Below are 19,499 nucleotides of genomic sequence, written 5' to 3'. Positions count from 1 at the left end.
GCTACAAGCGAAGCATGATCGTTTAAATAAAGTGATAGGCGAGTGACCCGCGTGCGGATGAGTTTCGATGCTTTTGAGTGATTGTGGGCGCACAATGTAACTCGGTGATCGATAAAGTCGTTCCTCTTTGTTCTCTGCCGACTGCAACTGATATAACGCTTCAATGCAGCTACTTCAAGATTTGGAAGTAATCTCAGGTAGTGTGTGGTGGTGAATGAGAGTGGAATAAGTTCAGACGGGCTTGGATTCAGCAGGCAATACCAAAACCGGAATGAAGCAGCTGACGCAGTTTAGGTGTTCACAAAAGCCCAGGTTATACAGGTCTCTATGTTTGTTTTGTTTCCCTTGGCGTGGGTTAGTAATTGTCGATTCCTTCCGATCGAAACACTGTTGCAAGAAAAGAGCTTCGGGATGGCTCGTGACTCGTAAGCCCGTGACGCAAAAGTTGGCTTCTTGTGTGTGAAAAAGCGGCGAAAGTGAATAACAGTGGACCTTGTACTGGTGAAGCGAGACAGCTTTGCTGAGTGAAACTCGAGTGGTGTTGCAGCGAAAGCTTAACTGAGCGCAAGCTTTTAGTTGCAGCTGTAAGCTAAATTGAGAGGGCCGTTCAAATAGGTGCTGTGTAAGTGTAACAACGCGTTCGGAGCTCTTTTATTACATCTGCAGCTCGATGTTTTCAAGAATTGAGAAAGTCTGCGCGCTGAGCGATTAGGAATATGAAAAGAAGAAGAATTGGTTACATATGCAAGAAATTTTTAAGGGTCCCAAGGTGAAAAAAGTCTGTACCTGCTAGTGAACCAAAGAAAAAGACGGTGGAGAGCCGGTGGAGGGACTGATGATAATGGCTGAAGATATCGAATGCTTGCAGCTGGAGTTCATGGGTACAGCTCGGTCTGCTGAATCGTCGGGCCGGGGTATATGGAAACTTCAATAGCGGCGGCGGGCGGCGACGTCGGAGGTTGACAGGCAGTGAAGGCGTGTCTTGTAGTAGTCCAGGTACCGAGACTCTCTAAAGGCCTTTACACTTGATGCCGATTAGTTTCGGAGTCGATGACGATGCTAGGGAAATAATAATGAGAAAATCTCGGAAGAAAAAAGAACAGATTAAAACTCCGGTATGTCGCCGCAAGCTCAGTAATAGAGGTAGGCAAAGTGATTATAGATCGGAATTGTTGGCTTCGTGACGAGGGGGCCGGGGCGCAATTGAAAAGGAGTTCGGTCGGCTTAGTTGGCCAAGGTACTTAGTATGGCGGCGAAAGACGGGCAGGTACCTTCCGGAGAGGCCGTTGTGTCGCTGACCGGCCCAGGCCAGAATGAGCCCTGTTGACAGAATGTATCAGAGCCTCTGCATCAAAAGAAAAACCAGGGGTCCGTGTTTAGCGACTTATTGCCCAGCACGTTTATCTGTCTGGTGGATGTAGGTTGAGGTGAGGGATGCCTGTCACCCAGGGTTTTGCACTTGCACGCTATAAAGATAAGCTGTCTTGTGGTTGAGTTGATAGTCCCCTCGGCAAACAATGCAGGCAGTGCGTTTCGAGGTGCAATCGGGTGCTATATGAAGGCCAGGGGCATTCAAAAGCCACAACTGTGAGGGAGAAAAACAATGCAGGTATGGAGGAGAACGATATGTCGATTTGTGGTGGTTGACTGATCTACCTAGTTACTCTTTCCCCAGCCTGCCGGGCTTAAGTCTTTTCTTGGGAAGGCACCATTCAGAGCACCTACGTTAGTCTAGTTTAGAGCTTGATGGGCTGGCGGGTTCCTAGTGCTAGGTACCTCCCAAGTAGATCGCCCTGTAAGTCGCCTGACTTACAGATCGCAGAAACCTTGATATCCATCCATACCTAGGTAAGTACTTGCCCAAGAGATAAAACAATTTAACTATTTTATGCCACTTTATCGGACCCGCTCTTAGGCTATCGTCTCATCTTCTGTATTCCAAGCTTAGGTCTCAAGTTTTCTGGTTCCCCTACCCAGGTATGGCAGGCTAAGAATGAACGCTAACATCCAATCGAGGTAGGTTACATTGGAACCTGAACTACCGCGCACGCGGGCGGACACCCCCTAGGTTCCATGTGACGTGCGTGGGTGGTAGGCAGCTGAACTTTACGAGAGACTTCAGGTTTCTATTTCTTACATGGGCAAGGGTAATAGGTATTCATACCTCTTCACCATGGACATTCTAACCATCGGAGAGGCATTTCTGCTCATATCATCACAGTAGCCCATAGCTCTTGTTTCTCCTTGGACGCAGGAACTAACCAAAAAGTATGTTATATCTAGATGTTTCCAGCTGGCAGTATCCAGTCGCCATAAGTCGCCATTCTGTATCAACGCTACTATGCTTCCTTTTGTTCTATGTCATTGTGGCCCAGTGGCTGAGCTTGATCACTCAGTCGGCAGGGGTTATAGCATTGACAAGGATAGACAAGCATCTCAGTATCAATCACGAGGCCATTATAACATGAGATATCGCCAATCATCAACTTCCATGTCAATGACATACTCCCCGGTTATATGCAGGGCGAGCTGTCACTTTGAATCAGGACCTGTACCAAGTACTCAAACATGGCGATCAGGTGATTTCACCGCCTCGAAAACAATGAATGTTTGATCTCATCGAGGCCAATGGTTAGAGTCTGGATTGTTATATTGACTTTATTTTAATGAACCTCTCTCTGGCTGATAGTCAGTATGTAATGAGCCACGTAAGGATGCCAACTCAAAACTATCATTTTATACACCTGAATACTCCAACGAATGTGCTCTGCGGCTCTGTACCTAGGTATTCTATTAGCCTATCTCTCATCCCTTGAGGCAGTCCCTGACTCGAAACTGCCCAAAACAGTACGATCGTCGATCCTACCGAAACATGGTCTCTGTCCTCGACTTCTAGAACAAGTTACCCGGAAGCTGAAACACTCACCCTACCTGAAGTAAACATGTCTCTGTTGAACAAGATTCATGACGCCCATACAATTCTTGTTAGTATTTGATGTAGCCTACTGTATATGTACATATGCATGTATGTCTAAGAGTTCTACCGGGTTTCCCTTCACTTCCCCTCTTTGCCCTTCTTTTCCATTGTTCCTTTCTTTTTTTGATTCCGCTCCCATCTTTTCCTCTTATAGAAGCGTCAATTTCTTCGAGTCTTCTGATCGGTTTCTTGGCGGGGTCATTCATTGTCCAGGACCATCCGTGGTCGTGTGACTGATCAAACCAGCCACCCAGCAAAGGCTTCATGCGAGACCTTTTCGATCAGGTTTTTTCGTCTTTCTTTTTGAGGCTCTTCCCCGCTTCCAAAGTGTCCCTTACTTTATTTCTCACGAGACCAATCAAGTCCAATGCTGGGCTTTGTTCTACTAAACCACATCGCAACCTTTAGGACTAAGACGGCATAAGCTCGTTCCTGAAGGCACCTGACATTAAGATACTGAAGAGGGGTTCGCAGTCAGCCACCTCGCTGACCTTAGTCTAACCTATTCTGAGGTAAGTTTCTGGGACCTCCATGAAGTTGTCGGCCGAGAGGAATTGTAGGATGCATGATGTAAAGTTTCACTGCCGAAAAACATCCAATAAAGGACTGGGGTGATGTCAACAATGCTCAACGTCGGCTTAGAAACTTTGCAAACTCGGCTAACTGTGGAGAGCTTAAGCTTGGAGCCCCAGATTTGGGGATAGTAGAAAGTTGAGAGTGAGGAGCTAACCCGCATATCCGAATCCTGGACCAAATGGCCTGTTGCGTTGCCAGCCTCCAATTTCATCGACACCGAATGAAGATCCTTTTTAGGTATTTAGATTATTGATCACTCACCCACGTGCTTAATGGTTCAATCAGTGCGAGGTACCACTAAACAAGTCTGTCCAGATCAGCGTCGGCTCAACATGCCTCCCCCCACGTTTTGAACCACACCAAACTTTGTGGTTGTGGGGATCCTTGCCAAAAGACCCTAGAATTGAGCTTCAACAAGAGACAGAGGGGATACGAATGATCAAGAGTAGATAATAGGCTTTCTATTTAGTTCCCGTATGCTGATACTGACTTTTCAAAATACTGTCACCATTCCAGCTAGTACGCCTAAATGTTTACGAATTGCGTTATCTAAAACAAAGTACAACGTACACTCTATTCAAATAGCCTACCATAAGATCGCCGTCTTGCACCAGATTGCAGGTCACATTCACGCACACGCACACGCATGTCCCTCACTTCTATTTCGAAGCCTGTCCACTGTGGCTGCATTCTGGACGCACGGGGGGAACCATCGACAATGTGTTGTACCACATCGTACAGGGAAAGAACCCAATGATAAGTAATCAACACTGGCTTACAAGGGCTGTTGTCTGGCTGTACCATAGCCTCGGACTTGACGAAGATGTTGAGGTTTCTCTGCAGGCCGATCCCGCTTCAGTAATACAGCATCATTGCCGGGCGTCTGATGGTTGCACTCGGGAATGTCATGGGTATTACAGTACAACTGTCCGTTTTCGGGCTGTGTCACATTGAGTATAGAGACCTTCTTTCGTAAGTTATTATTTGTCTCATAGGGTAAAACCGGAGTTGAAATAAGGAGTATTATAGTCTCCAGGATTAATACGTAATTAGCTCCTTTTCGAGATGTTCAAAATCGCGGTCTCTTTTCTCCCACTATTAGGTACATTCTGAATTCCAAACTTGCTTGCATAAACCAAATACGGTGCAATTTTGACCAAACTCCAATTCGACTTTTGAAGAAAAAGTCTAGGTAACGGTATAACCGCCATCGACTCGGATGTCGGCACCAGTCACATACGAAGAAGCCTGAAAACAGTCAGTTGCGCACACATCGTACAGCACTACACAACTTACATCCGAGAGAAGGAATGCCACGGGCCCCATAAGATCCTGGGGTTGTCCCATTTTGCCCTGGGGAATAAGTGAAGTCCATTTTGCCTTGAGATCTGGGTTGTCGTCAAGAATCTTCTGAGTACTGTTGGATCCGCGTCAGTCGAATGTCTCTTCGATGTATTGTATATGACTTACAGTGCAGTCAACATGTAACCAGGAGAGATACAGTTGACTCTGATGTTTGCCTGGGCCCACTCAACCGCCAAGGAAGCAGCGAGATGGCGCACACCAGCCTTGGCGGCATTGTAGGGAGCTTGGGGCTGTGGAACGTTGACAATGGATCCAGACATGCTACCAATCATTACGATACTACCAGGCGCCTTTCTCTCCATCAGGTGCCTGGCGACTGAGGTTGCAAAGAGATAAGTACCATCAACGTTGACAGCCCAAAGCTTGCGGAGACGGTCGATGGGGTAGTTAACGGCCTCGAAGTTTTCCGTGAAGCCAGCTGAAGTGACCAGGTTGTCGACCTTTCCGTGTTCCTTAACGACCTCGGCGACACAAGCCTCCACGGATTCGGGATCAGATACATCGGCATAGTGGGCAGTGACCTTTGGGATTCTATAAAAAGGGTTGCGTTAGCCTTCGGTCCAGTTCGAAAGCTTTCAAGTGGTGAGCTTACCGTCGAGCTCGAGGGTTCTCCTTTTTGAACTCTTCAATGATCAAGCTAGTCTGCTTCTCCGCCTCCTCCTCTGATATTGTGTTAGAATTGTCTTTTTGCTGTGAAAGGTACAGTGACTTACTATTCATGTCAACAAGAGCAAGATTGGATCCAGAAAAGACCATCCCTTGGCCCATAACAAGACCCAGCCCGCGCGCACCACCGGTGACGATGCCTACATGACCATCGAGTGTGAAGGTGGGCAGAGTTGGTTTCACATACTGGCCACCAGCGCCCGAGACGGGCTCACTACTAGGGAGCTCATGATCTTCGGGGTACTCAACCTCGATCTGGGGATCGGTCTGGGCATATTTTCCAGGTTTGTCCTGACGGGGAGGGACATTGTGAAGCTTTCGCGCAGCAGTGAAGGTGAATCGGGGGCGAATAGCAGGTGAAGCAGCAACACGCCGCGCACAGAGACGCAAAGAAGGTGCAAAAGACATGGCTGAAGAAGGGATTAAAAAGGTATTGGGATGAAATGAAGCGTAAAGAAAAGAGGGGAAGAAATCGGCGGATCTATTTGTTCTTATGGGAGCGAACAGTGAGTGACAGCTCCTTTGATCTCAGTGGGAGTGGCGGCAGAGTATCGAGGGAATGAAGCTGAAGCTTCCCTCGTGAAATTTGACGTCGATGGTGCAGGGATGAGCAGTTTATGATTAGCGCCCAGGAACGAAACGGGGAAAAGATACGCTGATGGTATAATGATGACTGAGATGCAGGTTGATTTCAAGCAATTGAGGGGGAAGAAGAGAGAGGAGCTGACGTGGATGGAATGATCATCGATGAGAGTGGGAAATCAATTGATATTTATTTTATTTCAGATCTATACCAAGCTCTATTGTACTCAAGTACACGATAGAATAGAATGTACGAGACTCTTCTGATGGGTGGTTGTTTTCCATCTCGTGTACTGCATTAATGGTACCTTACCTTCAGGTAGGTAGGTCGGTATGGAAGGAACGGGAGAGCTCAGCTTGAAAGCTCCCCAACTGCCCATTCACCGAAAAAAGCTAAATGGAAGGTGAGCCCCCACCCCCGCCTCCGGACCGGCCGGCCGGCTTCCTTCCCTTCCATCCCCTTGGGATCTCATCGATCCACAATTTCCATCTTGAATCCTTGCGACAATTCGAATGATTCAATTTGGGTGAACAATCGACGGTCTAGAATTTGAAATCCCATCTCATCCCCCTCTTCTACCTTGTTCACCAAGACAACTCATCACAGTATTGGACACATGTCTCCTTCCATCCATCTATCAATGCAAGCCATGGTGGATGGATGGCGGTGCGTTAGGTGCTGCCCCGCCCCAGGCATCAACTTGAACAGAGTTCCGTGTCCGAGAATCCAGCCTGACTTTCATTTCTACCACATCAAGACTAGGTATACTCAAAGCAGGAAAACACTTCTTCTTCCGATACTCTCGTCAGTTTAAGCGAGATGGAAGCCAACTCCGACATCAGCAATGCTGCTAGGCAGCAGCTTTTCAACACTCAAGACCCAAAATTATAGTAGCCCGATCGCAGTAGTGGATAACCCCTGGATACTTTAAACGATCCCGGGTTTCCATTTTTGGCATTTGGTGTGGATGTCAGACAAATTCTCCACTAGGTTAACAACTTCCCCAGCCAAGGAGAGCACATGGATATCGATACCCATGAAGTCCGTCTTTTCTCCCTTCCAATGATCTCTGCCTACTTCGCCCGTGGGTGCCTCTATGTAGCAATCTACTCCGCTCGACGGCATCGAGACGAGCTTCCAAAACGTTCTGGACAATCATCGCTCGTGTCCGGCCGAGTGTTTCAGAGCCGCAATGGTCTAGGATCAGGATCGAGCCAGCAGCATAGCCTATTGAAGAGAAAAGCAAATATGCACACGCAGCGTGGATCAAAGAAAGCATCACATCAGAGCTAACAGTTAAACTCGGTGTGTGCATCCGATGGACACCACTTCACCGTCCGGTATACCAAAGCTAGAGGACAAGCATACATCAACGTGCTGCAATGCACAATCGTCACTATATCGATCGATTGAAGCCACTCGTATCTGAAAGAGGGAAGGGGAAACTGAGGGAAAGAAATCATAGAAATTTGAGGATCCTTTGTTGAGTGGGATCGTCGGGTCACGAGGACGATCAGTTATTGCTGAGATGACCAGACCGGTCGTCAAAAGCAAATTCGACCAGGGCTTTCTGTTCCAGACACTGGTAGAAACTGCATGGAACGTAACTGCAGCTAATCCCTGTCATCCAAAGTGAAGAGCCTGATAAGACTTGTCATTTTTACAACATGTCACGGGAATAGCAAAATCTCAATGTGGGGACCGGCAGTCAACACCAACACCGCCATATCACGACGTTTGCTCCATACCTAGGAGACAGAAATTTCAGGATGAGTTTTAGTATATCTCTCTAGTGGGTAGCAGGAAATAGCCTCCTAAGTCTTAAAGTATAAAATAAAAAGCCTAAGAATCACACTCTTAGGAGAATAAACTGACCTACTAATTTCGTCCCTTATGCTTTTAACGGTCGATTTTCCTGATGTCTCTGCATTGCTTAAATGAACCAAGCTGCTTTTGATACTAGTGACACACAATCTACTGGTATTCCTGTTCTGTCGTGAATTGGGACAGGTTGACTTAACCATACATATGGTGTCTGTGTGCGTGCTCTCAATATCTTTCTTTCTTAATGTTTGGCGTTGTTTTTGTATCTGTTTTTGTGTGTGATCTCTCGACCCTTGGCTGAACTGGTCTAATAGCCTCCCACGTGTAATACAAGGACATCTATGCCCTTGGCTCCATCTCTTCTTACACTTGTTCAAAATGAAGTTCCATCAACTCATCAGGACTTTTGTGTCCGCTATGTTATGAAACTCTGCTTCTTCGCCATACTGTGCATGATATCATGCTATGTCTCATCCAACTTATGCTTGCGCATACTCTTTGTTGAAGGCTCTGCCAATGACCATACGTCTGATCTCGGAAGTACCGGCTCCAATCTCATATAGCTTGGCACTGCGTCCGAAGTTAGTATATTATATCATGGAGGTCATCTTGGCCTGTCCATAACAGAGAACCTAATTAGATGGGGTGGACTTACTCTCGAAGTAATCTTGATGCAGGCATCTCCTCAACATATCCCATTCCGCCCAGAAGTTGAATGCAATCAAGTGTGCATTCAGTCGCTCGCTCTGCGGCATACAAGATAGCTCCCGCGCAGTCCTGGGTGCGGATTATGCCGTTCTCGTCTACCGCCTTAGCTGTTGCATAGGTGTAAGAACGAGAAGCCTGGAGCTTGGTGTACATGTCTGCTAGCTTGCCCTGGAGGAGCTGGTTGTGCGCAATAGGTTGACCAAACTGTTTGCGCTGGTGTGTGAAGGGCAGCGTGACGTCGAGCGCAGCCTGCATGATACCCAGGGGTCCAGCACTCAATACCAGTCGCTCCAAGTCAAGGCCCTCCATCAACACTCGCACACCTCCGTTAACCTTGCCGAGGACGTTCTCTGTGGGAACAAAAACACCATCGAACATGAGCTCGCCGGTGTTGCTACCGCGCATGCCCATCTTGTCGAGCTTACGAGCACAGCTGAAGCCCTCGGTTTTCGTGTCCACGATAAAGGCCGTCATGCCCTTTGAAGCCTTTTCTGGTTCTGTCTTTGCGTAGACAACGATAAAGTCGGCGTCAGGTCCGTTGGTGATCCACATCTTGGATCCGTTCAGAACATATCCACCGTCCACGGCCTTTGCTGTTGTTCGCATGCTGACAACGTCGCTTCCAGCGCCGGACTCAGACATGGCCAGCGCGCCGACACTTGTGCCTGCGATAAGACCGGGTAGGTACTTTTTCTTCTGCTCGGGTGAACCATTGAGCTGTAGCTGGTTGACGCACAGCTGTGAGTGTGCCGCGTAGCTGAGACCGATAGATCCAGAGGCTCGTGATAGCTCCTCCATGACGATAATGTGCGCCTGATAGCCCATGGCGAGACCTCCGATATCCTCATCTGCTGTGATACCGAGGAAGCCAGCTTCGCCCAGTTTTTGCCACATCTCTGCTGGGAAGGCATTTGTCTTGTCTGTCTTTGCCGCCACCTCCTCTGTGATTTCGCGGCGCGTAAATTCTTGCACCCGCTCTCTCAACTCATCAAGCTCTTCATTTGATGGGGCCTCGAAGCCTTTGGGGTGTTTGGATGAGTGCAATCGTGACTGGATAGCGGGGAGAGTTACAGCTGGACGCCATTGACGAGCAACGACTGGGCGCGCCAATGATCTAAGAGTTCGCACGCTTGCCATTATGAATATGCGATGAAGGAATATGAATGAGAATGAACAAGAGGCGTATCCAGGTCAAGGATCAAGAAATATTTCTGCTTATTTTTCTCTTTCTTTGCTTTACTTTCCCGTTGACGTTGAACCGACCGAGGGATTGAGACACGGCCAGCAAAGGCTACAATAGCCGCGTTGGATTGACCCGGCTCTTCACGGCTTCTAGCGGCCGGCCCGCTTACCCCAGGTTTTTGAGATACGTCACAAGCCTCGGCCTCGTAGCGTAACCCGCGTCTCGGCTTTGGAGAATTACTTGAGAGAGCTTCGTTTTCCGTCCCGACCGATTCCTTTGAAAGAGGCTCTTCTTCTTTTTCTACGACTACCTCTACTTGTCATAGTAGATCCGCTTCGAGTAATTGGGACCTTGCAATCTTCATAGAGCTTCCAAAATGACTCTATCACGTTCATCTCGCCAGGCAATGCTCCTTGGTCGCCAATTCGGCCGCCAGAGCTCCCGCTCGCATATACCCTCACAAAAACGAGCTGTCGCAAACCTCACTTCACCACACCATGCAGGTGCTATCTCACGGATTCAAACTTCCGTCGATACTTCTTCGGAAGAGTTCAAGGAGAATGAGAAGCAGATGAGCGAGGTTATGAGCCGCATGCAGGAACTCGCCCGTAAGATCCAGAAGGGAGGATCTGATAAGGCCAGGCAGAAGCATATCGAGCGCAAAAAGATGCTCCCCAGAGATCGAGTTACAGCATTGATCGATCCTGGGACTACATTTATGGAGCTCTCTCCTATGGCTGGATATGATCTTTATCCTGAAGCTGAGGTGCCAGCAGGTGGTATCATCACAGGTGTGGGTGTTGTCGAGGGTGTGACTTGTGTCATTGTCGCCAATGATAGCACTGTCAAGGGCGGTACATATTATCCCATTACAGTCAAGAAGCACTTGCGCGCTCAGGCTGTTGCCAGAGAAAACAAATTGCCGTACGTACATATGCATAATAGTCATATCATAAGATAGCATTAACTAACAGCCACCAGATGCATCTACCTTGTCGACAGCGGCGGCGCCAACCTCCCCCACCAGGCCGACGTTTTTCCCGATCAGAACCACTTTGGTCGCATCTTCTATAACCAGGCCCGAATGAGTTCAGAGGGTATCCCCCAGATCGCTGTGGTCATGGGTCCATGTACAGCTGGTGGTGCCTATGTCCCAGCTATGAGCGACGAGAGCATCATCGTTCAGGAGCAGGGTCACATTTTCCTTGCCGGTCCTCCTCTCGTCAAAGCAGCGACAGGAGAGGTTGTCAGCCATGAAGATTTGGGAGGTGGCAAGATGCACTCGTCTGTATCTGGTGTAACAGATTACCTGGCTGTGGACGATGCCCACGCTGTGGTGTTGGCCCGACGCTGCATTAGCAACCTGAACTGGCCCAAGAAATCACCAGAGACGCAAGCTCCCAAGCCTACATACTTAGAACCACTCCACAACCCGGAGGAGCTTCTTGGCATTGCTACCACCAATCTGCGAAAACCTCTTCCCATCCGCGAGGTCATTGCTCGAGTTGTGGATGGCTCAGAGTTCTCTGAATTCAAGCGCGACTTCGGTACAACTCTTGTGACTGGCTTCGCTGAGATTTATGGCCACAAGGTTGGCATCGTGGCCAACGATGGTATTCTTTTTGCCAAGTCGGCCGTAAAGGGCGCTCACTTCATCGAGCTCTGCTCTCAGCGTGGCATCCCACTCGTGTTTCTCCAGAACATCTCTGGCTTCATGGTAGGCTCAGAGTCGGAGCGGGAGGGTATCGCAAAGCACGGTGCTAAGCTTGTGACTGCTGTGGCTTGCGCAGACGTGCCCAAATTCACTGTCGTCGTTGGCGGTAGCTACGGCGCTGGTAACTACGGAATGTGCGGGCGAGCATACAGCCCACGGTTCTTATGGATGTGGCCCAACGCCAAGGTAGGTGTCATGGGTAGCGAGCAGCTAGCTGCTGTTATGGAAACAGTTGGGAAGACAGTGGATGCGGGCTTAAAGGAGCGTATCGAGAAGGAGAGTGACGCCACATTCTCTTCTGCACGGTTATGGGTAAGTCATATATGCACAAAGTCTGCTACATAGCATTAAGAACTAACATTTCGCAGGACGACGGTATTATTCCTCCCCAACATACAAGACGGTACTTGGGTCTGGGTTTACAGGCTGCTATGGGAGGTAGGAACGAGGTCAAGGCGGGCGATACCAAATTCGGTGTCTTCCGAATGTAGAGATCCATTGAAGTAAAATAGTAATGTATTAGAAGCAACTTCCAAGTATGTGCTGTGCATGAACTTTACACGGTACGGGTCTGCACCTCGTGTAGTTGGTGATCCTTGCTGCTCGTTGGAGTCAGCGCCTCATTGTCCCGACATGACCTTGTTGCAATTTGAGAGGCTTTATACGTAAGCTCACATGGTTTAGATTTATCCACCCTTGATAAATAACTTCTTTACCCGTCCATGCTTATTGCCCTAGGCACGTAACAAGTATAACTCTTTTCGATAGCCTGAAGTAAATGGAATTTGATGCGATGATAAAATCAAGTCAACTACCCTATAGGATACGAGAAAAACCACCTCAAGAGATGATCGACATTTCCATGCCCAAAGACCCTTGGAGCTACGATGACGCGAAAGGATCCCCTAAGCCCCTCACCCCCACCACATGCAAGCTTGAAACACGCTAAGGAACCCAGCCCAAGCAACTCTTTTAGCACCTTCCATGGTTAATTGTCTGCATTTTCTTGCATCAAAAACCCGAGCCAAGTTTGCTTTTGTCCAATATGAGCTATAGCAAACAAAAACTAAAACTTCTAATCGTCCTGTCTCAGTTGCGTCACGTTGCTTCTGAGTTTTGGTCACATGTTTGACCAATCAAGGAAGTGGTCGATCGAGGTCAGATCTTGGCTCCAAAAAGGTGAAACACAGACTTCATCCATTGACTTTGAGTCTGAGCCCGGGTGTGTCGTAAGATGCAGACAGGATACGACATGACACGATGTATTACAAAAGACGCAGTGTCGTATACACTGGCAACTCTTCCCGCCATTCCGATTAACCAATGCCAGAAACCAGCATGATCCAAAGTTAAGTTAATTAAAGGGATTCATAAAGAGATTAAAGGAAAGGAACTCTACCCATAAGAAATCGCGCATAACTGTAGCTAGTGCATCAAACAAATTGAACCTCATTTATTAAGCTTCACGAGTGTCTTTGATGAGATCTATGATCCGAGGGACGGGCGCTCGTTACCGCGTACTGGAAGCAATGTTCTGGAAAAGCTAGCCCACCTCTACCTAGTTAAGCCCGGCTAGTATCAGCCCGTTCATCCGGCGGGATGGTTCAGTTCATCCAAACATTGTAGTCCATCGTCTTCTGTCTCATCATGTTCGGCCTTGGGTGGAGTTTGATAAAGGCAGCTTGGACTGAGCTCAAGAGTCAATTGAGCGCAGGGTGGAGGAATCTAAGGAAAGGGAGGATTCGGCCATATGCTTGCGCACTGACGGAGTTATATTATATTACGTTTAATTAAAGAGATGAGAAAAATAAAGTAGATGGAAACAAACTCCACATCATTACAATATGTATATACTATATGTACATGCGCAAGAAGTAATAAAGTATGAACGCTGAAAATTATCCGGCAGAGCATCTCGTGGCATAATACCTGTGTGAGTACATACATTCATTCAGAACAGTGGTGATGATGGATCTCGGCTGCAGGAACAGAATGAGCTAGTGTTTCTACTAAGACAGTTTCGGCATGGGATCGACACAACCTAGAACTCTCTGTGAGCAACACTTGATTGGTACGTGCTCCTTTGATCTTGGCTTCTAGGGGGGTTCGATTTGTGACATGCTTGATACTTTTTCATGATTGGTGGGACTGAGACAAGAGACTGAAGACAGTGGGTTTTTTTTTAAACACAGAACGAGTTCAATTAAACCAGTAGAAAACAGTGGCTTGGGGGAAAACGGTCGACCGTTAGCCGAAGCAATGGGACGGATAGAAACGCCCTTTTCAGAGGTCACGGCCGCTACCCCTTCATATCTCTCTCTGTACTTGTTTGCTCTGCGCTCTGTGCTTGACATTCTGACCTGGATTCAGAGCTTATGAATGGTCAGAAGTGTTTTCATGCTACAATGGCATCGACCCTGTTGATTAGGACGTATTAATTAGAAGTCATTGCTTTGATAGAAAGGTAATGCTAATGAATGAAGCTGTCGTTCCATTGTTATTTCGTCCAGTCCAGTGCTGAACCGTCCTGTTTCGTGCTTTTCCCTGCCTGCTCAACCTTAACCTCAAGGGTCCGTCCCCGATAGCCTCATCACACGCAGACGCAGGGCAGGCAGGTACCTTGTCCGGGCAGGTTGCACTCCATCTTTCCATTTTCACTCCTTCCTCCCCCCTCTCGCTTCCGTCCGTTCCTTCCATCTCATCTCTCACCCGCACTTTGTGCCTCTCGATAAGCCTGCCTCGACCCAAGTTGTCGTCGTCTGCGCCTCGTTACATTCGTTTTCTTCTTCTTCTCTAACCACTTCGATTCCTCTTCGTTTGTGCCTAGCTACTACTGTAGCATCGCGCACCTTCTTTTTTCTTAAATCTTCTTTTTCTACTACTATTTTCGGTGTCCCCAGAGGATAATCAGATCTGCGTTCTGTTTTTCTTTTTTCTTTTGCTTGGCCACTTTGATAGTTGCATCAGCCACAAAATAATTTCGTGGTTGAAAAGAAGGAAATCGCAAGAGCAGGAGTCGATAATTCAAAAACCTCACCAGGTACCCGACGCCTTCTTTTTCGACTGTCGGTATCTCATCGATCCGAACTTCCATTCACAACCGTTATCGTCTCGACACCTGGAGCAACCTCAAACCGTCCAGACGCAACTTTGAAACGCGATTCGTCCAACCTGGTGACACGCCTCGCCCTCGTCTTCCGCTTTAACTGCCACAGCGACGACTACTGATTTTCATCTTTCCGTTGACACTGGATTACTGCATCTGCTCGTCGCATTGATCTCTTTTTTGAATCGTTGATCGCGAGCCCCTGTGACGTATCAATTATATACTGGTTTGCCTACTGCAACAGAGCTCCGCTTCGACTTAATTCGTCACGACCAAGTGATCTTGTAGAAATTGCGACCTTTCTCGGTATGTCTTCAACTTTGCTGCTTCGCAGTTCTTGAGATGGTGCGATTTCAACATCATATTCATTATCTCACTTCATTTCTTAGCGGTGCTGTTATTCATCCCTTCTAATGCTGATATTCTGCATAGTTCATTTTACATTTGCGTTGCTTCAACGCCTGCGAGGTCTGGTTCACCGTGCAACAAACGCTCATTTTTGGTTCGATTCGTCTTATCTTCTTCTACATTCGTTTCTGTCTCGTTTTCGTCTGGACTATTATTACTCTTCGATTGTCGGAATCCTCGCGAAATCGACATAGTCTGCGGCTGTACGACTTGGTCGATCCAGAAGAGTAGATTTTTCATGCTGCAACACAGCATCTCGGATAGAATCATCTCCACCATTACGAACGCTGTGTCAGTGCTTCTTGAAACCATCGACTTAGGCGCCGCAAACAGTCGGATACCCGTATTATCTCACCATTCCGATTCCCTGCGACTCGACGGCTTCTTACATACAGTTGAACTGCATACAGAAGCCTGTCACTAGGCCCCTAGCCGTGTGACACTGTTTGAATGAACTCTCGGCTTAGCATAAGGACAATCAAATGAGTCAACCGTATGATGGAAGGGGTATGGACCCATACTCGAGAAGTGCACGCGAGAGAACACAAGGTGGATATTCGCGACACCAACCGACATATTCAGACCCCATGGAAGATGATCCGCCTGGCGAACTCAGGGCTCCTCCCCCTCGCCGACCCATGGGCGCAAATACCATGGGACAATCCAGGCTTCCAAAATCCAAGCACGCGATAGACAGAAGCGGCAACTCTGGCGTCACTATTTCTCGACCTCAACAAGTACCTCAATGGCCTCTGTCTGGCCCCCCTATGGCTGCAATGAACCAGCCTGAGGCTGAGCCATACCGACCGCCCCCTGGTAGACCAACTCAGGCCCCTCGACGACCTCCTCGGCCTAGCCAAGTTCCTTCAATACTCGACCAGTCTCGACTTCAAGAACCGACTCCGGTATTTCTCACACCAGAGCCCGAAGAATACCACTCTACAGTTCCCCCTTCTCCATCATCACGAAATACTGTCTCCAGTCTCGGATCTGTTCCTGACTTCCCAGAACCTAATCAAGTTCAAGCAGCCAACAGGCGAAGTGCCAACCTTGGACCTCCACCCTCAGCAAGACGAGGCGTTTCATCATTTTACTCACACGCATCGTTTGTCTCGCCGATTCCTGAAGAAAGCCTCAACTCAAGGTCGCACGATTCATACGCATCAAGCGCAGCCATGCCCGATAGCTGGCGCGGAGGCTCTCCAGCTGGCAGTCCTTCGTATTATGATGACGGGGCTACTGACAGGAGTCAAGACGAAGATTTTCATGACGAGAGCAAATTGGTCCGCAGTGCTAGCATTGGTAAAAGAGGAAAGCCTTCCCTCATCACCACGAAATCGTTTGTTATGGAACCTGGGTACCGGCCTGCACCATCTCCAGTCCAGCCCTTTGATTCAGGCACTGGTTATATCGACGCATCATCAAGCTCCTCGAATACACTCCCACTAGCAAAGACATCGGCCCCTGAGCAAAACCTTCGCGATAGCCTAAGCCCCGACGCCATTCTCGGAGCATTTGCAGCCGCTAGTGCGACCAACCTGTCAGAAACACAGGCGCCTGCACCATCGCCATCGCCTCAGCCTCAGCCTTATAACCGCCTCTCCGCGATTCGACGACCACCGAAGCTGGACATTGATGCCGTTCGAAAAGCGGAGGAGAGAGGCAGTATGACAAGTTTACCTGACTTGATCCGACGAGCAACTCGACTTGCATCTATGATTGATCATGGCAAACGACCAGGGAGCCGATTTGATAACTTGAATGATTTCTTCGACGATAAGGGTCAGATGCGAGGGGGCGACAAGGAGAACTCAGGTAAGAATCACCGTATCGAACATGCTGTCTTTTTACTAACATCTATTAGGACTGTCAGATATGTTGGCAGCATTCCCTCCCCCCGCCCAGCCAACAAGCCGACAAAGCCGCGGATCTTGGTTTCGCACAACGTCCTGGCCTCTTGCACCTGGCCCCGGACAAGGTAATGGACCGTCGCGAAATGGCCAGCGCAACCAGACACCCTCAGACGAGGGCCAAGGCAAACGACGTCGGCGTTGCTGCGGCCTCCCTATCTGGGCATTTGTCACCTTGATGATATTGCTACTGTGTATCATCGTGGCTGCAGTGCTTGTTCCGCTGGAGTTCTTTGTCTTTAAGAACTTGGGAAACCATGACAAGCCTCAGTCTGCACTTGCTCAATGCCAAGAGTCACTTAAATGCCAGAACGGTGGAACAAACATCATGTCCCAGGGCAGTTGCTCATGCATCTGTACTAATGGCTTCACGGGCTCGGACTGCAGCGTTGCGGGATCTGATGGTTGTACAATGACAGACTTGGGTGGCGATCTCAGCAATGTGACTCTGGGAAAGAATATTCCGCGTCTCATTGAAGCCAGCGCGAAAAACTTCTCTATTCCTCTTTCTGGTACCGCCATCATGGCCAAGATAAACTCACAGGAGCTGTCCTGCATTGCTCAAAATTCGCTGGTCACCTTTGACGGCGCAGCTTCGCGCAAAAGGGGACTTATGCTGGAGCAGGAAAAACGGGAGGCGCATGCCGCCTCCCTGGTACCTCGTGCAACCGAATCCGCTACTGCCATCGTTGTATCTTCAGAGACTGCAAACCCCACAAAGCTTATTGTGGACGAAGGAAGCCCAGAAAGCGTGCCGACTATAACAGGGAGTGCAACTCAAAGTTCAAGCACAGCTGTCCCCACACAAACACAGAGTCCCACGAACAAGTTCCAGATTACCAATGAGGTTCTGGACTTTGCGCGGGTCGCTGTACTTTTTGTTCTGCAGCAACAGGATGTAGATAGTGCCCAAGACGTACAGTCTAGCATTGACAAGTTCTTTGCTAAGGCTCGTAAAGACGATGGGGTACTGGTAAAGGAGGCTGAGAATGTCAGCATCGGTGACAAGAAGTCAGTCGACCTTTTGAGGTACAAGATCACTATTGGGTCAAGCACAGTTGGGGGAAACGCCAAACGTCATGTCTTGCCTTTGAAAACTCCTCCGACTTTCGTGTCTGTTCGTCACAGAGCGGTCCGCACTTGGAGACAAGGCAGATCGGAGGCCATCAAAAAAACTTGAAGTGAAAAATAGACGCTGTATATAATGCGCGAACATAGGTAAATACGCATTTCTCTATAATGGGGCCAGTTTGTTCCGGTGTCTTGTTTGTTTTGTCTTCACCAGGGCTGGCCCGTGGCTTGTAATGAGTGAGGATGCGAGATGGGAATTATGATGAGAAAGAAGATGAAGTAAGAAGCAGGGTATGAGATTTTGTATAAACACTATAGAGGCATTTTTCCCTTTTCCTTTTATTCTATTTAGCCTCCCTTCAACATGGATTTCTCGAGAGCGAGATTAGCGTGGGCGTTTAACAAAAGAGAGGCCTCGGTGTTAATGGTACGACTCCCGCCAATGGAAGACACTTTAGAAACATAAATTCGTTTCCTCATGACTGTGTTCCCTTATATGGTTCTCCAACGTAATAAATCAAGGCTGGTAGAATACCTCCTCGACAGGTTTCCACCAGGATGGCTCGCCAGACTCGGAGCTCACGGCCCCAGGAACAAGGCTTTCCTGCCAAGCATCTGTCATCTTCCACCATTCTCGCACACGAGGGTTTTGGGCCATCTTTTCCATGTCACCACTGTAGTCTGAACCGATGTACTTGAACGAGGCGAAGAGGATGTGGCTCTGATCATCGTAGAAGATGCTGTCTGTGAGACCCCGTCATGTTAGCCAGTTGAAGAAACATTGGGAATAGTATAGCTAAGGATTATTTATTGGTCATACAATCTCGAATGTTGCATTCCCCGATTTGCTTCAAGACATCAGGCCAGACGCGAGCGTGGACTTCTTTGTACTCTGCAAGATGCTCTGGTTTGAGCTTGACGATTTGAGCGAAGCGACGAGGTGTTTGTGACATTTTGAGGTATTCTGGCGGTCGTAGGGTTATATCGGCTGTTGTGAGTGTGAGTGATCACTTGTGTAGAGGGCAAGAATATACAGTCGTTGACAATAAGATTGTGGCTACTGGGAACAAGGCAGTAATACAGATAAATTCGGTAATCGGACTAGAGAGTAGCGAGTTGTTATCCCCTCTGTAACCCCGCAAATAACATTGCATTTATAACCTATGGCCTATCCACTTACACGACTCGGGGATCGTGGGATCGCCTAAAGTGGAAGCGAAAGCGGGAGTGGAAACGGGAACATCTCATCTTTAGGGTCCGCACTCTGGCGGATGAACGTTGCGTAATCTATTGTCGTATTCAAAGTGTCTCTACAAGGTTGACATAGTTAGTAGCATTCCTTGAGAAAATCTTTGTCAAATTACTACCGAGTATAGCAGTCTTATAGAATGAAGGTGTTGTTAATGAA

The 19,499-nt window shown here is 48.3% G+C and overlaps 5 protein-coding genes across 5 annotated transcripts; 2 read left to right on the top strand and 3 right to left on the bottom strand.

The window, feature by feature from the left end:
- Nucleotides 1–4,741: 4,741 nt before the first annotated feature.
- On the bottom strand, nucleotides 4,742–5,992 carry FPOAC1_004620 (uncharacterized protein; the record flags this gene model as incomplete). The annotated part of the gene is made up of 5 exons (XM_044849162.1): nucleotides 4,742–4,801; nucleotides 4,850–4,970; nucleotides 5,024–5,449; nucleotides 5,511–5,580; nucleotides 5,632–5,992. 5 exons carry the CDS (start codon nucleotides 5,990–5,992, stop codon nucleotides 4,742–4,744), a joined length of 1,038 nt encoding a protein of 345 aa, XP_044707872.1.
- A 2,478-nt stretch (nucleotides 5,993–8,470) lies between these two features.
- On the bottom strand, nucleotides 8,471–9,836 carry FPOAC1_004619 (uncharacterized protein; the record flags this gene model as incomplete). The annotated part of the gene is made up of 2 exons (XM_044849161.1): nucleotides 8,471–8,561; nucleotides 8,647–9,836. 2 exons carry the CDS (start codon nucleotides 9,834–9,836, stop codon nucleotides 8,471–8,473), a joined length of 1,281 nt encoding a protein of 426 aa, XP_044707871.1.
- A 452-nt stretch (nucleotides 9,837–10,288) lies between these two features.
- On the top strand, nucleotides 10,289–12,087 carry FPOAC1_004618 (uncharacterized protein; the record flags this gene model as incomplete). The annotated part of the gene is made up of 3 exons (XM_044849160.1): nucleotides 10,289–10,806; nucleotides 10,864–11,908; nucleotides 11,965–12,087. The coding sequence occupies 3 exons, from the start codon at nucleotides 10,289–10,291 to the stop codon at nucleotides 12,085–12,087; spliced, it is 1,686 nt and encodes a 561-aa protein (XP_044707870.1).
- Nucleotides 12,088–15,592: 3,505 nt separating this feature from the next.
- FPOAC1_004617 (uncharacterized protein) lies at nucleotides 15,593–18,200 on the top strand (the record flags this gene model as incomplete). Its single annotated transcript, XM_044849159.1, has 2 exons — nucleotides 15,593–16,925; nucleotides 16,975–18,200. The coding sequence occupies 2 exons, from the start codon at nucleotides 15,593–15,595 to the stop codon at nucleotides 18,198–18,200; spliced, it is 2,559 nt and encodes an 852-aa protein (XP_044707869.1).
- Nucleotides 18,201–18,608: 408 nt separating this feature from the next.
- FPOAC1_004616 (uncharacterized protein) lies at nucleotides 18,609–19,044 on the bottom strand (the record flags this gene model as incomplete). Its single annotated transcript, XM_044849158.1, has 2 exons — nucleotides 18,609–18,835; nucleotides 18,912–19,044. The coding sequence occupies 2 exons, from the start codon at nucleotides 19,042–19,044 to the stop codon at nucleotides 18,609–18,611; spliced, it is 360 nt and encodes a 119-aa protein (XP_044707868.1).
- Nucleotides 19,045–19,499: the final 455 nt, after the last annotated feature.

Source organism: Fusarium poae, chromosome 2 (genome assembly GCF_019609905.1).
Source record: "Fusarium poae strain DAOMC 252244 chromosome 2, whole genome shotgun sequence".
Lineage (NCBI taxonomy): Eukaryota > Fungi > Ascomycota > Sordariomycetes > Hypocreales > Nectriaceae > Fusarium > Fusarium poae.
Note: the sequence above shows the minus strand (reverse complement) of the source record. Positions and strands in the feature narration are given on the sequence as shown.